Source organism: Parasteatoda tepidariorum, chromosome 5 (genome assembly GCF_043381705.1).
Source record: "Parasteatoda tepidariorum isolate YZ-2023 chromosome 5, CAS_Ptep_4.0, whole genome shotgun sequence".
NCBI classification, from domain to species: Eukaryota; Metazoa; Arthropoda; class Arachnida; order Araneae; family Theridiidae; genus Parasteatoda; species Parasteatoda tepidariorum.
The window spans coordinates 43,971,793-43,988,520 of NC_092208.1; the positions used below are offsets into that span (position 1 = coordinate 43,971,793).

At 27.6% G+C, this 16,728-nt stretch overlaps 3 protein-coding genes across 4 annotated transcripts in view; 2 read left to right on the forward strand and 1 right to left on the reverse strand.

Moving 5' to 3' along the window:
* LOC107452245 (tether containing UBX domain for GLUT4) overlaps positions 1 to 15,268 on the reverse strand; it is a 29,040-nt gene extending 13,772 nt beyond the window's left edge. The window contains exon 1 of one of the 2 annotated variants that reach the window (XM_043039996.2): positions 14,988 to 15,268. In XM_043039996.2, coding sequence (XP_042895930.1) covers positions 14,988 to 15,074 — 87 coding nt within the window. In that variant the 5' untranslated portion in view covers positions 15,075 to 15,268. Of the gene's footprint in view, positions 1 to 2,041; positions 2,216 to 14,987 lie in introns of those variants that run through there. The other variant, XM_071181378.1, reaches the window with a different exon arrangement.
* Positions 2,482 to 9,085, forward strand: LOC107452253 (lysosomal cholesterol signaling protein). The gene is made up of 2 exons (XM_016068610.3): positions 2,482 to 2,681; positions 5,567 to 9,085. The coding sequence occupies exon 2, from the start codon at positions 5,600 to 5,602 to the stop codon at positions 8,027 to 8,029; it is 2,430 nt and encodes an 809-aa protein (XP_015924096.2). The 5' UTR covers positions 2,482 to 2,681; positions 5,567 to 5,599; the 3' UTR covers positions 8,030 to 9,085.
* Positions 15,269 to 15,576: 308 nt separating the features above from the next.
* Positions 15,577 to 16,728, forward strand: part of LOC107454427 (N-alpha-acetyltransferase 15/16) — a 68,721-nt gene continuing 67,569 nt past the window's right edge. Inside the window, exon 1 of the mRNA XM_043040001.2 lies at positions 15,577 to 15,776. Within this exon, the coding sequence (XP_042895935.1) occupies positions 15,708 to 15,776 (69 nt within the window). The 5' untranslated portion in view covers positions 15,577 to 15,707. The remainder of the gene's footprint in view (positions 15,777 to 16,728) is intronic.

Below are 16,728 nucleotides of genomic sequence, written 5' to 3' on the forward strand. Positions count from 1 at the left end.
ATCTCAACAGTAGGCCCACACTAGGTGATCATTATTTACCCCAGAAACAGAGTGATCGTGAATTACCCCGGGTCACCCTAATTTTTAAGATTTCCTTCTTTTCCCTAAATCGAGACATTTTCTGATTTTTTGCAAGATTTTCCCTACCAGGAAGACTGATCGTCGATAGAGTCAACTACACTTTTTGCTTACCACACAATAAAGAATGATTAAAAAAAATTAATCTGCTTTCATTAAAATCCTGTGTCTGTTTTCCTGCTCTGTGCGACTGCCATCCTTTACACGCACACATATATATATATTTTAAATGGCGGGAACTTGGGGTTTGTCCCATTGGCCACAGAAATGCCAGAACTGCTACTCTCTTCTCGTTACCCAGTGGGTACCTATGGCGAAGCCACGGTGGTGGAGTAGCGTCGCCCACGTCACACAACCACAAACCCGTTTATAGGGCGAGTCACACTCACACACAAAGGAGAAAGGACATAGAACACAGAGAGAGAAAGAAACATCCATACCCTGAGCAGGATTCGAACCTGCGGCCAACGCGTCCGCAGTCAGACACGCTAACCACTCGGCAACCTGGTCAGCTATATATATATATAACAAGTTGTGGCCCCAAATGAATTCTTCAAATATTACGTAAACATCTATCGGAGGGGGCATAGAGGTTTCCTTATTTTTGCTGACAAAAGGTGAGGAGGGGTATAAGCAATTCTTATGTAAGGCATTAAAATCCCTAAACTAAACTCAGCGGCGCGACAGCCCAAAGAGGGCCAAGGTCTACTTGTGCCCATCTTAGTTTTCTTGACCTTGGGCTCTGGGGTTCAGGAGCAGATGTTCCGGTTTGGTGGTCAGCCGAACGCGAAACCGCCAGTGTTTAGTTCCCAAGCATGCTTGTACTCATTTATCGACCCACTGAAGGGATGAAAGGCCGAGTCAACCTTGCCCGGTCCGAGGATCGAACCCAGGACCTGTGGCACGGGAGCGCGAAGCGCTACCACTCAGCCACCGGGCGTCATTAAAATCCTAGTATATACAAAATCTTCTTAAAGGGCAAAATAAAATAAAAAAAATTAACAAAAAATTAGATGTTGAAAAATTTCAAATGAGGAATAGCAGTTGAGTTCAGGGAAAGAAAAAATTGAAAATAATTCCTTTGAAGAGTTTGAGGTCAACAGTTTGTAACACGAATATGAGTCACAAAGAATATTCTACAAAAATTTTATAAAATAAACTAAAATATATACTTTGCTCAATGCAAAGTTACATCCTTTTACTTGAATTTAATGCTAAAACTAAATTTCTAGTCAAAATTAAAGCAAAATCCAGGATGTGAGATTGTACCCTTTTTTATGTTAGCATAAGAAGGAGTGTGTGATTCGTTAAATTTCTTGACAAGAGGGAGAGCCCAAAAATATGTTTACATAATACTTTAATGACCACTAAGTGGAAGGAAGGAAGCTTCAGGAGACAAAAAAAATTATGATCTTTAGTCATTTTACGGTGTTTACAATGGCACAGAAATATTTTATATTCCATTCTTTTCGATAGGAATTTTCACGAATTATGTGTCACAAGTTTCCTCTATTCTGCCTTAATTAAGTGTCACAAAGTGAAAAAATAACAATTTTAAATGGTTCTATTCATTTAGCTTGCAGGATTCTTATTCCCTTAAGGTAGAATGGCAGTTCCCGTTTAAGGCAGATATTTTAAAAAGCATAAGGCAGAAATTTTTTTATGATAATTTTTCATGATAATTGTTTCTAATTACAAATGATAGTTTTTTTTGGAAGCAGTTTTGGATAATTTTATAAATTTGAAATGATAATGAATGTACCTTTAATACCTTTTATATAATGCCTATACATTTTAAAATACCTTTAATACTGTTTAACTTTAAATAAATACCTAAAGGAAAATTACTTTTAAAATTTCCGTCATAAAACTCTAAAGAATTTTTTTTTCAGAATGTCTTAAATTATTTACTTAAAAATTACCAAAAAAAAAAAAAAAATTATTTGTAAAAAAAGTAATTTACCTTTCTCTTTTAAAAATGGATCAAAACAAAATAGGAAATGTTAAATAAAATTTAATAACATTTTCTTTCAGGAAATTGCAGAATATCAATTAATATGTTTAAAATTTGCTAGATTGAGAAAAAAATATTCAGAAAATAATTCATGATGAACTTTAAATGTACATCCAATAAAAACTTTTTTCCTGATTATTTTAATTTTTTGTTCTCGATATTTGTAAATCAAAAATATAATTCTGAAAAAAAAAAAGACTATTTTAAATTAAATTTTTTATTTTTTTTTAAATTGTTTTCTTGCAAGATTCGCTTTATTTCATAAAAACGTTTTTCACGCTTTTGCTCCACTTACTACTTTCTTTCGAAATCTTACAAAGGAAGCTATAAGCTAACTCACCAGCCTAGATAAATATATTTAAGTACTTAACCATTATCAACAGTACGGTCTTTTTAAATGAAATTTCATGCACTAAGTTATATAATCGACCGCTCTTCAAAACTAATCAAAATTTGAAATTGAATGGCATTAACATAAAAACGCTAATTTTAAAAAGTAAAACCTTAAAAATATTGTACATATTCTTAAACAATGAACATAACTGAAAACGAATAACCAGCTCTGTTATATCGTAGTACGCATTCAGCGGTAAGTAAATATTGATAAACCAGTCAGCTTCGATTTATCATTTAAAATGATTTGTAAGACCATGGAGCAGAATTTTTTTAAAATTTAATGTTAACTGAAATTAAAACCATTACGAATGGACTATTTGATCTATTGATGACGTTGTGGTGTAATTACCACTATAAATATTAAATACCGAATCGCCACATATATATAGTTACGCCACAACGTAGTGAGAATTAATAGTGTTTCGAAACTTACATAAGAACAATGACACAATTCTAAGTCAAATACAACATGTTGAATAATAAGTGTATGTATGCATGTAACATTTAATCTAAATACAAATCTGTTTGACGCGTTGCTTGAGAAAAATTTTATAATTAAGACAAAAAATATGCATTAATATTATGTCCTGCATTTTTATGGACACTTTCACAGCATTACAATAATGTTTACTATGCAAAATTAATCAATTCTGTACACATTAATAAAGCTAATTCACTGAAGTTGAAAAGTTATATGAAATAATTATTTATTACTTTTGACTATTGTAAATATAATAAAAATAAATAAGAATGATGAAAACAGCAACCTAATTTAATATTGATAATACCAGCTCTGAAACATTAAGAGTCTTAATTTTAAATTTCTGAAATTTGATGAAATATTTATTATAAAAAATCCTATTAGTTATAATTTTATTTTTTGACAACTATTCTAAATTCAAAATAGTTTCAATCATTATTAAATGAAATAATCAATGATACATAATTATTAGAGTTTATTAAAACTTTGAATTAAAGATAAAATAGCAAAAAGGTATCCAAACTTTCCACCGCTCCTCTATCTTCATTAATATTAGTTACTAATTGTGAATTTTTCTTGTTGCTTATTTTTTAAAAAATAATTTTATCTCATCATAAACTTAAAATAAATAAATTAACTAGTTTTTTCAAATACTCTGCAAAAATTTTTGTGTCATGCAGTTTAACCTATTTTTTGTGAATCATATTTATTTTTTGTGAATAAAATAAAAACTCCATGTTCTTAAAAATGTCTTTGTGTTTTAGTGAAGATACTGATTTTGCTAGAAATCGTATTTTGGTCAGGCGCAGCATGATGCTGCACTCTGTTTACCCTGCCTAGAATAAGCTCTGTATATATATATGTAACATAAAAAGCTTCAATTAATCTTTTTATGTTATCCTAATTAATTATTCAAATCGAAATGCTTTCTCACACTTTTAAAAGCCACATCCTGTTCTTAAATCTATTTTTGGCTCAAGTATGCATTTAATTAAAAGCAGGACATTTTTCCCTTTCCTCTCACTCTATTTCATAAACCAATAGCAACTACTAAGATTTCCCTTTTTCCCTAAATTAAGACATTTTGCGGATTTTCCCTAACATATAACCAAGGAGCACAACTTTTCGTGTTCACTTTTTACACACTCTCATGACTACTCTGTCTAATAATTAATAAAAAAATTTTGTACCCTCCTTCTCTGCCTATGACCCGTTTTAATCCTTCCACTCGGCAAGGACGTTATATATATATATATATATATAGTGATAACTAGCATAATTTATGATCTTGAAAAATTTATGGGGTGTCCGAAACCCATCAGTTTTTATTATTATATTTTCTAAATTTAATATTATGGAGTGTATTTTATTTATTAACATATTTAAAATGTTAATGTTTAAATGTTTTTTCTCAATAAATCAAAAGTTACAAAAGGCATTTTTGGGGGGAGGGGTCCTGTAAGTAAACTGAGTGTTTTTTTTTTAATATTTATCACAAAATTAAACTTTTCTAAAATTAAAATGTCCAAATCTTGTTGAAATTATTCAGTATAAATTTCCCTTATTCCAGTAAAAATAATGATGAACTTATTAATATTTTTTTATTATTATTATGGATCACATTTAAGATAATATTGAACAATCTAAAATTTTCACAAGAATTTTTGTGATATATAATTATATTATCTTTAGTTTACTTTATATTTACACCTTATTAATTCGAAAAATTTGGACCTTGGCTTAGAATTTCATTTTATACTTAACATTTTGCTAACCTAAAAGGACACTATAGAGCAAAAAAACTTATCTTGGAAAATTCTGTTTAACCTCATTTGGTATTCTAATTTTGAAATGTAAAATATTGCATTGTTCTGGAGTTCAATATTTATAAAAGCAAATGGAAAATTGTTTTGATTGAAGTAATTCAGAAAACTTATAACTAATATTATGGTACACAATTAAAAAAAAAATATTTGGTGCTGTTATAAATTTTTTTAAAATAAAATATATTGAACAGAGTTTTTATAGAAAATATATATATATATGTATGTATATATATAATAAAAGAAATGTAGCATTTTTTAAAATTTTGTTTATTAGTAGTACACATACATAAAAATGCTTTATGAGCTTATTTCGAAAAATTGTGAAACAAAAATTATGTTAATAATTTAAATAGATGATTTTATAAAAAATCTAGTGATTAAAATAACCATTCAATCAATTTGATTTATGTTTTCAACACTGTGTTAAACTATATAGAAAATATTTCCTTCTAGAGCGGAATCTGTTATATCTTGTACTTAAAAGACACAGAATTTTTAATGTTAGTTGCTGTTTAAGTGGCAACAACATTATTGTTGGCATGTGTCTGAATTCTGCCTCTGAAAGAGATGTGTTTCAATCTGTGAACTATCTTAAGTTTCAAAGTAGTAATAATAATAATTACTATTATTGTTTTTGCACAAAACTACTACTAATAATTATTATATTTAAGTCAACAATAAAGTTTCTAGAATGTGATAGTCTTGCAACAACTTTTATACTTATGCAATCTAAATAAATCTATTTACAATAATTTTTTATTTTTTTTACAGACTTAAAGATTAATTGCAAAGCAGCAAGAAGCTATGGAAAAGGAGACGAGAATACCCCTACAAGACACCTTGCTTCCAGCTTTAATGCAATGCTTTGGAATCATGTTTTTAGGATATGTTCTTCTTGGAAAAACTAAAATGTTACGCCCTGTTGAAGCTAAAGGTTTATCGATATTTGTGCAATATCTATCATTACCTGCTTTAATTTTTTCTACAGTTTCAACTATATCATTTACACAGATAAAATGGGAATTCATAGCATCAGTTTTTGTAGCCAAAACATGTATTTTTATTTCTGTTGCTTTGGTTACTATTTTATTAACCCATCCATTAAATCTTGGAAAGGCAGGTATTTATGCTATTGCAGCAACTCAGAGCAATGATTTTGCACTTGGTTACCCTCTTATCCTATCTTTATACCAAAACACACATTCAGAATTTCCTACATATTTGTATATAATAGCACCCATTCAATTACTGATTTTAAATGGGATTGGGTTTTTCTTTCTTGAAGTTGAGAAGCAAAACCAAAGAAATATCACACACAAAAACTCTAACTGGTTCCATATTTTTAAGGAAATTTTTAAAAACCCTGTAATCATTGCTACAATAATTGGTTTATTATGGAATGTGATTTTGGGTAAGAACATTAGTCCTTTTCTCAGTTATATATTGAAAGCCTTTAGTTCTGCATTTCCAGCAACTGCTTTATTATTACTTGGATACACCATGAATCTCAGAAACAAAGGTTCAAGCAATATTTCACTATCAGTAGCACTAATAATTCTTGCAAAAAATTTAATCCTTCCACTTCTACTGCAAAGGTTTATAACATTTTTATTGCAAAATAGCACAAAAGCAGAAATACAGGCATTCAGTAGTTTTGGATTTCTTTATGGCACAATACCAACTGCACCAACAGCTTATGTGTTTGCAACTCAATATGAAAGTTGCGTTAATGCTATAGCAAAAACAGTTATATATAGTACGCTGATTTCAGCTCCTGTAATGTTCTCGACAGCTTCTGTGATTTCCCTGAATCAGATTGGCGTTAAAAATATTTCATTTTACTTGAACTCAACAATTGGTTATCTTAGTGCAATTAATGCATTTTGTTGCATTTGGTTATTAATGCTGCTATGTTTAGGAAAGCGCTGGAGGAATATTAACTTTACTGTAATTATTTTCTTAGTTTTCACTCAACTTTCAATTTCTGCTGGTGGTTTATTATTATTATTCTCACCTGTTAAAAATTCAGCCCTCTTTTATGTTCAATATATACTAACTAATGGAGGAATATACGCTACAAGAATGTGTGCTGTTTTACTTGCATGTTTATTATTCATTTTTAGAGTTAGGAGTCTTTGCTTTATTTTACACATGAAGAAGAAAGTCAATGCCTTGTCAATAATATTTAGTTTAGTTCTTCCTTATGTTTTGGCTGCTCTTTTAATACTTTACAAAAATGACAATAACAGTGGACCAAATTATCAACTAGGTTATATTCAATACATTGTAACTTTTGTTCTAACGTTAGTAACTTTAATTGGGACAATTTCACTTCTTATTATGCAACGGATATACTCTAAGAAAGATCTTCATAATCTAAACCAATATTCGATAAATCATCAAAACCCAAATCATGGAAGAGAAATTGAACCAATAGCTCCAATTTGTTCTGAAAGTGGAGTCAGTGGTTCAAGCTCAAGATGTTGTGATATTGAAGATATAGGTCGAAATTTTCGGCAATCTGGGTGTTGCGGAAATGAATCAAGCAGTGAAATTCAAGATCATGTATGTAGTGCTGAATATTCATGTAGTGTTACTAGAAGGCATGATTGTGCTGCACAAGTGTCTAGATACATCAACGAAAACCAAGAAATTGGAACCGGAATCAATGATAATCAACATTTCCCAAAGCATATAGGATTACTCATTGCATTAATTGTATCAATGACTTTAAGTTTATCAATATGTTTTTGGAAATTACTTATGGAAGCTGTTAATGGTGTTTTTATTGAACTTGAATTTCTAGATGTTATAGTAAACTACAGCCTAGGAATTTCTTTCTTTATAATATTTGGGTTCGATAAAAGTCTAATAAATATAGTACATACAAAGTGGAAAATATATTTGAATAAATTGTTACCCAATGAAATTGATGACATAAATCAAAATAGCACAAGTGAACAATTTATTATCCACTATTTTGAAAGATGTCGAAGAGAAATAGTTGGAAAAAAAGTTAAAAGTAATGTTCAGTATCACAATGTGTTTGAATATAATAGTATTATTGAATGGATTTTAAAAGAACGGTTAGTTTCAACAGTAGAAGAAGCTAAGTGCTATGTTAAGTGTCTTCTAGAAGACCATATAATAGAAAAAGTGTACGAAAATGAAAATTTTTTCAAATACTTGAATCTACTGAGGTTTACAGAAATTCATGGCACATTAAATGAGTAGTTTTCTAATTTGTATCATAATGGGCTTTCTTTTGAATATGCTCAAGATAGGCATAAAACTAATGTAAAAAAGTATATTTTCTGTGATATTTTTAATTCTATAAAAATTTATCGTTCAATTCTAACTGAATGTTACAAGTTTTTCTTTAAATATATTTTTCTTTCTTAGCTAGGCTAACCAATCTGATTGTTTTGTAGCAATTTAAATGCTTTATAGTGTGAAATTATGTATATTTGGAAAAAGTACTTAAAAAACTTAGTTTTGTTCATTAATATGGTATAACTATCAGTGTTTAACTTTTCTACAGTTAGTGACCAAACCTAATAGAGCAAGTTTTGAATAAAAAAAACTTTCAAATTTAAAGCATACGATTTTCTGATGAATTAAAAATTATAGGGTAAATTTAACGTATTTGAGAAAACAATTAAAACAAGTTAGTCTTTTAGAGAGATATAGATATGTAAATAAAACAAATTTATTATTTATTTGTATATATATATTATGATTAAATAAGAGTATGGAGCATAAAACACTCTTGAAGCACATCTTCTAAGCAACTGATAAAAAAAACGACAGAACTGACAAGAATAGAAAGTATGCTTTATACTCAGTTTTAAGCAGACAAAACATTTTAGATTTATCTGTTTATTAAAATAAGCACTTTATAAGAAATAGTACTAATCATAGATTTGTTGCAAAAAATAACTTTGAAAAAAAATTTTTTTTTGATGATCTATTTTCTATAATAATCATAAAACATTTGCTAAAGTAACTGATTATAGTTTGCAGTAATAATAATTCTAATTCTATCAATAAAATTTAAATAAGAAAACCAAAGAAGTCTTTACTTATTAGGGGCCGTTCAAAAAGTACGTACACAAAAATGGAGAAATTTTAAACCCCTCCCCCCCTATCNGCAGAAAGTTTTATTTTTTAATCTTTAAATTCAATGATAATTTTATTATTTTTCATGCAAACTATAAAAAAAATTATTATTCTAAATTAAAACTTTTTTAAGTTTTATCACAATAATTGACAAAAAAAAAAAAACAAAAAAAAAAACAGCAAATTTGGAAAAAGTGAGGTTAATTTTTTGTTTTTAAAAATTACATTCTTTTTTATTACAATTAATTCTTTTCAATTTCATTATTGTAATTTTAAATTGTTGCATTAACTTCATTCTACTATTTAGTTAGATTTTAAAAACTTTATATTTTTATTTCTAATCATATTATTTTGATTACATTTGGTAATTACATTTAAGACTTGAAATATTGAATATTAGCTGAGCTGATTTCCTGAATTTTGGTTGTATTGGTGTTTTTAAGAGTTTCTTTCTGTTATATTTTACTCAGTGTGATTTATTCTTCCTTGGTTGTATATTCCTTATAAATGATTAATATTTACTAAGATTTTAATAATAAAATTTAAAAAAAAAACTGTTTTTAATATTGCACTCAAACAGAATTAAATTTTTTAATCATTTGCAAATTTTTTTTATAAATTTGTAATTATATATTCATATATTTAAATATTAGATGTTAGTAATAATTTTTTTAATACTCAATTAAATTATTCAATGAATTAAGTGTAGCAGTGTTTTCTTATACTATGAATACTTAATTAGTGATTTCCAGACACTTTGAAATTAAAACTGTTTCTAAGAACTTAATAACTAGACTATATTAAAATAATATTTGTCATTAAATCAATTTTAATATTATTTCTAAACTAAAAAATTGCAATAAAAATTAAAAAAAAACATTAAGTTTTTAATAGCATAATTATAGCCTGCTAAAATAGTACACAATTTTTCTAACTATACTTTAAATAGTGCTAAAATGAAAATAACTTTGTAATTCTACATTGTTTGATATTTTCTTGTATGCTCAATGATGAAGATTTTGTATTGAATGCTTTCTCTGTTTAAATAAATTAAAACTATCATTTTCAAAGTTTGTAGTTTATTACATTTTATTAATATTCTGAAGTAACTAATAGTTTAATTTTTCAAATTATTATAATCTTATTCAAGTCATAGAGACATAAAAATGTAAACATTGTTTCCTTTGATTACACTTCAATGTGTTAAGCATTTAGATATCGCTTGAAAATTATTTATTTCGGTCATTGTTCAAAATGCAGGTTTAGAAAAATTTTAAATAGTTCAAAATGCTTAAAAAAATAGACAAAGCTTCATAGATGCAATTAAAAAATATCCATAACATTTATCTATGTAAATCAAATGTATTAAAACAAACATTCTTTTCATATTCATGGGACCCAATAAATATGAAAGGAAAAAAAAATTAGTACCCGACATATTTTTTTGGAACTAATTCACGTAAATCTAATTAATTTCTCTTAACCTTTTGAGTATTTTAAATAAGTTCCTTACCATTTTCTGGATTTTTTTTTAAAAAAAAAAAAAATTTCCTTCAAATTTTTAAAATTTCCTGTTCTGTGCCACCTTGATTAATGACTCAATATTTTATACTGAATTAATTTTGCATGTTGCAATGGTACACAATATATTAATCCTGTTTAGAGAATAGGTTTAATTAGCTATAAAATATAACTTCATTTTTCATTATACAAAATCAGTATTGATACTAATTACCATAAATTTATTAATTTATAACACATAATTGTGGGTGCTAAGACTCTCTTTTATTTTCACAATTAAAGACCTATTTTTATTAAACTATTAACTTTAAAAAAAAATTCATTTTTTTAAAAATACTAATAAATTAGATAATATTTATTTGTCAATATTGTTTCGAAATGTATTTGTATAACTTTATCTAATTCGCTGCCTGAGGTGCATCAAGGTACCTCAGGCTCTGAGTGCACTGGTTCACTCTTCAAAAATCTTTTCAAAAATTAATATAAAAATTTACCAACAGAATATTTTTAAAAGAATCATGAATGGTGAGATGTATATTAAGAAAAAATCAAACTAAATCTATAATTTTTTAATAAGATAAAAAAAATAGACTCACTGACCCAGGTTTCCTGGCCACAAATAGAGTGAGATGGAAAGATATGATAGAAGTCCTATGCTTCAATTCAGAGTGAAAAGGAATATGAACTTGTAATATTACTACTTGTAATATTACTATTTGATATATTTATTATTATTTTTGATGAAAAAAGATAAATGATAATACAGGAGATGCCAATTTTTAGCAACACTATAAATTATCCTCCATTAAAAGTATAGTAATGTATTTTATCCTATATTTTAGTTCTCTTACAAATTTTTTCGCTGAACAAGCTCTTATTTAACCTTTTAGTTTTCCTAATATTATTTCAGAAGGACAATTATGATTAATTACTTTTTTATAACCTCTTTAGCTCTGTTACTAATTATTTTTTTGAGTTTGCACTAGTCCTTTTTAAGTTGTTGCCCATCTTACTGACTTAACAATATTGGATACTGTATTTTCAGAGGCAACTTTTTAAATTCCTAAATACATAGTAATAAAATTTTGAGGGTTGATATTTACATTGGTAACATATTCGGACAAATATTTACAAGATCTGATGCTTAACATGAAAAACCACAAAAATTCAACATAACAAAAGTAAGGAAATTATCTAACTCTTTAAACCGAGAGAGTATAATAAAAATTTATGAGAACAAGATTTGAACATCAGAAGACCGAGTATTATCAATCGAGAGTGAAAGAGCATAAATTTAACTCCCATTTAAGGTAAATACTTTATTAATGCATATTACTTTATGTATTAATTAGGACCCTATAAATTATGCAGAAATAATTTAAAAATTATGCAACAAGCAGATATGTATAATATACGATAACAGGAGATATATATAATATACGAAAACTTGTCCCCATCAATAAAATTCTCTTATTCTAACATGCAGGTCAATCTGGTCAAGATAAATACGAGAATTTTTTTCTCTACTTCATGTAGCCGTACTTTTCCCGTGGTTACTTCACTGCATTTCACTTTCAGGCATTTTGGAGTCGAGGCGAATTTTTTCAATTTAATGAAAAAAAATTCGCCTTTTTAAATATGGTTTGTCATTTTCAAATTTCTGAGAAGAAATAGTTTTTCAGAGTGCATAGCCAAATTTTTCAACAAAAAATAAGCACCTATTAAGCACATAAATATTTTCAAGCACTTTAAAAATATAATTAGACAGGGTTGGCAAGTTTTTGACAAATAATGGTTTTATTAGCTTGCCAGTGACGAAGACGATGGCGCGTCACCAACGATAAAATTAACAAGAGAAAAAAAATGTTCTCTTGCTATTAGAGAAAAAAAAATTGACAATGTTTAGTAGATCCCCGTTGTTGGTTCGATTCCAGAGGGCGGAAAATAAAGTCTGAAATTAGAATCTCTTGCAAAATGCAGCAGAGTTGCACACGAGAGACCAAAATCCTTCCTACTCAATTCATCTCATATGGCACCGCAAGTATTTAATCAAACATGTAAAACGAATGGTGTTTTCATACACTAAGGACCGAAAGGTATGCCAAAATAGAGTTGGATTGAATTTTGAATTAATTGTGAAAACATAGACTAGGAAAAGGTCTTTTTGCATAATTAGTGGCGAAAATCAACATGGTAAAGAAAAAATATATCATTTTGGAAAAGGGAAAATTAAGCACTTTTTAAAAACACTCATTGAGAAAAGCACCTTTAGGGCTTTTAAAAAATGAAAATGTAGAATAAGCACTTTTAAAAAATGCTACGCACCCTGCTTTTATGCTTTTTTTGACCTATGCAAATCAGGGGTCTGTCTACACTGAATTTACTACCGTTTAGCGGTACCATCACAAATTCAACTTTAGGAAAAATGGTAGTTTTACAAATTTAATTTTAGGAAAAACGGTAGTTTCACAAAATACTTTTTCTTAAAATCTTATTTTTGTATTCCTTAAGAAATGATAAATCTATATTCTTGCCATATTGTGTTGGATTTTTAAATATAATTTTTAATTTTTCACAAATTATGTCTAAATTTTCACAAAATAGGTACCTCTCAGAAAAACCTAGACAGACCCCTGCAAATGTGATTTACAATTACATTTACTTGATTTAAAATCACATATCAGGGTTCAAATTCACATGATTTAAAATCATGTATCGCAATTCGTGTTCACATGATTTAAAACCACACATCGTGATTCATATTTACACGATTTAATATCAAATATAGAGTTGTGTATTCACGCGATTTAAAAGCCACTATTATGATTCATATTCAAGTGACTTAAAAATTATGTAGGGAATTTGTTTTAAAATCACACATTGAGATTAATTTTCACACGCTTTTTAAATTAAATATCGAAATTTGTATTTACGTGCTTTAAAAATCACACATTGATATACATATTCACACGATTTAAATAATTCTCACATCAATATTTTTATTAAAATGTTGATAACATTCTGAGGATAAATGTTTCTTACATACACTTTTTCTTGTTGAATTTTTTTGTTTTTTTTTTCAAAAAGTGTTTTTTGCACATAACATTTTCGGATTTCTATTTCCAGCTTTCTCTGTTTTTTATCTAACTCATCCCAATGGTATGAATCAATATAGTGTTTTATAAAAATTAAAACATTTTTTAAAAAATTCATGATTTTCAATCAACTTTCGCCAAAATGAATTTACAATGAAAGGGCTAAAACTAATTACAAGAGTTGATCAATAGTTTGCAGAAAGTTTTACAATTTAGATTTTGTGCTCACAGGAAGTTTTTCATTTTATCTAAGTCTAGCAACAAGGGTGCAGCTATCTTTCGAAATTTGGTGGTTAGGTTTGGAATGACCTAGAAAAAAACTAAAGCAGAAAAAAAATATTTAAATTGAAAAGTTAAATCTTCAAAAAATTTTTTGTTTAATTTTTACAATTTTTCAAGTATTATAGGTAGATTTTAACTGGTCAAGGATAAGTCGCTAAATGGATTCTTTAAGTTGAAAAAGGTGAAGTTGTATGGGGAACAAACCTACAAAGACAAGTTTGTTTGATTAATAAGGGCATTATATAGAAATATAACAACTATGTAGATATTTGGCAACTATGCCGTTTTCCACATCTTCTCACTATTTGTAAGCCCCTACAAAAAAATCCGGTGAAGTAAATAGTCTCCCGGTCAATAAAGAAAAGAAAATAATGAACGAAATGCCATAAAAAAAATAATAAGGAAAGAAATGCATTAAAAAAAGTGAAGGAAAAAAATATATAATGAGCAAAATTGATATAAATAAATAAACAGCATGAATCAACTAGTGGTATCTATCTGCTCATTGAATTCTATCATGGATAAAATTCTCGAAGGGGAGTAATGTGGCGTAACTACCACTATAAATATTGAATACCAATTCACTAGTATATAAGACATGCTAACTTGATTCTATCTTGAGGTACCTTTTGATAGATGAAGGTTGACATAGTCTATAATTAAATCCCCACAAATCTATATATAATTTTGTAATAGTATAAGAAGTTTCAAAATTGTAACTTCAACCACTTCGCTTCAAACAGTTTTGAAAATACTATTTTAGCATTATCCCCCCTACAAGCAACAACAACTGTCCTCATTGATGTCACCTATGATAAGGAACTTAAGAACTAGAACCCAATAACATACATCAAAGTTAAACATGTGATTTTTCAATTGGATGGCTATTTTTCTTGAGAAACTCATGAGAAGGATATTTGTTTCTTAGAAAATTACGGAATAAAATCTTTTATATAATATAAAACTCATAAAGGAGAATACATGTATTTTCCTCTAAGAATTTCATAATTTCTTTTTTTGCCTGAATAATATAATCTAAACTTATTATTTCAAAATTTAAATTAGGTCTTTATTTCATAGAAAAATTATACTTTCAGAAAGTTGTCGCAAATACGATATTTTTTAAAATTTCATTATTGTTTTAAGCAAAACAAAAATTCGCGTCTAATATTTACCTGTAACACACTGCTGTTTGAACTTGTTTTTACAGTTTCTCGTCTGCCATTAGGGCATAAAACAATGACTGAAAAAGAGCGCGACATTTTTATTTAGGCAGAAAATATCAGAATATATAGACCCACTAACAAGAAAAACCAATTTCCAAGATTTGTTGAGTCAGGAGCAGCTTCTTATTACAGTTATAGCTATAAAACGTTTTTGCTTGTAACTCTTATTGAAAACATAATCTGGACTAACATTACATACGCACATCGCATTTGCGTTGTGGTTATGTATTGGTACTTTATTTGGTATGATATTTTGGTATGATATTGGTTACTTTAAATCATGTGATTTTTATTGGCCAATAAAAAAAGGGAAGAGAAATACGTTATTGCACATATTGAATTCATAACTGAAAAGTGGTTAACTTATTAATGAATAATGAAGCACTGCAAATTTGTTTAGCTCTAAAAATTTATTAATCGGAACTTTTTGAATTTGTCCTGGTTTGAATTCTTCCTTTTTTTTTATTTCAAGTGTGTTGCCAAATGTATCTAAGTAATTATTTTGCAAATTTTTACAAACAACTGTTTATTGAACTTTGTTGGCAACTTCTTTTCAAGTTTATATCAACGCCATTTTGGGTTCGAGAACCACGCGGTTGTGACACGAGTGTGGCGTTAAAGTACATGTAAATACATACATAAAATTTTTAAATAAATCACACATCTTGCATGAAAACAATAATGTCTCCAAGTCAGCCTTTGCCTCCAAAAGAGAATACATTATTTAAGCGCATTTTGGTAAGCAGATAGCGGAAGTTTTGACCTTAAAGTATCAAATATTTCTTGAAGAAATGTAGAGTTCATAAAATAGCAACCACAAAATTTCTGCAAATACAAAATAACAATAGATTGCCTTAATCTATTTAAGTGACATTCCATAAACACATAAAATATTACTCTCTATCGATCAACTGTGCAATTGGTTAATGTTTGAAGAATAACTCCCACTCCTTTATTATGATATACATAAGCATCGAATCGGTTTATTTATTTTATTGAAAACGAAGCTAGGGAGCATTGATTTACATTGTAAAAATAACTACATTAGAAACCAAACTAATATTGAGCGTCATCATTATTATTTAAGCGATTTCATTATTACTTTTCTTATTTTTACTGGACATGCATTATGTTTCATATGCGGTATCTGGAAATACCTTTATTTTAATACATTACAAAATATTTAACTTTCTCAAAGTAGCTGTGAGGCTCTAAAATCTAATAATGATCTTTAGCTATGTTACCACTGATAAATCTTAGTTTACTTCTTAAAATTATAAATTAAGTTATGCATTGAATTAAACATTAGATTGATGATTTTAACAATTCTTTATATTTCATTTCATTAAATATTTATCAAAATTTATTACCTAGTGTTGCCCATATATCTTTTTCTTTTAAATTATGTTTNTGTATATTGTGGAAGGTCATGCATTCTTTTTATGTAAGAAATATAAATATTTTTAATAAATTATATTGGAATTATTGAAAGATTTAAAAATATTCACCTTTTTGGATTTTAAATTTTCTCTTACTATTTTGACTTTTGTATGTATTGCTTTTTAAAATTCTATTTCATGCAATTAAAATTGGTGTTTAAAATCAAATTTATTACTATGTTTGTAGTTGATTTTCTAAATTAATAGAATTTGTACATGGAGTTTTTTTTTTTTTTCGCATGCCACAATTT

Bases quoted from the DNA above. Each gene is read 5' to 3' on its own strand.
- LOC107452253 (XM_016068610.3), top strand. From the start codon at position 5,600: ATGGAAAAGGAGACGAGAATACCCCTACAAGACACCTTGCTTCCAGCT.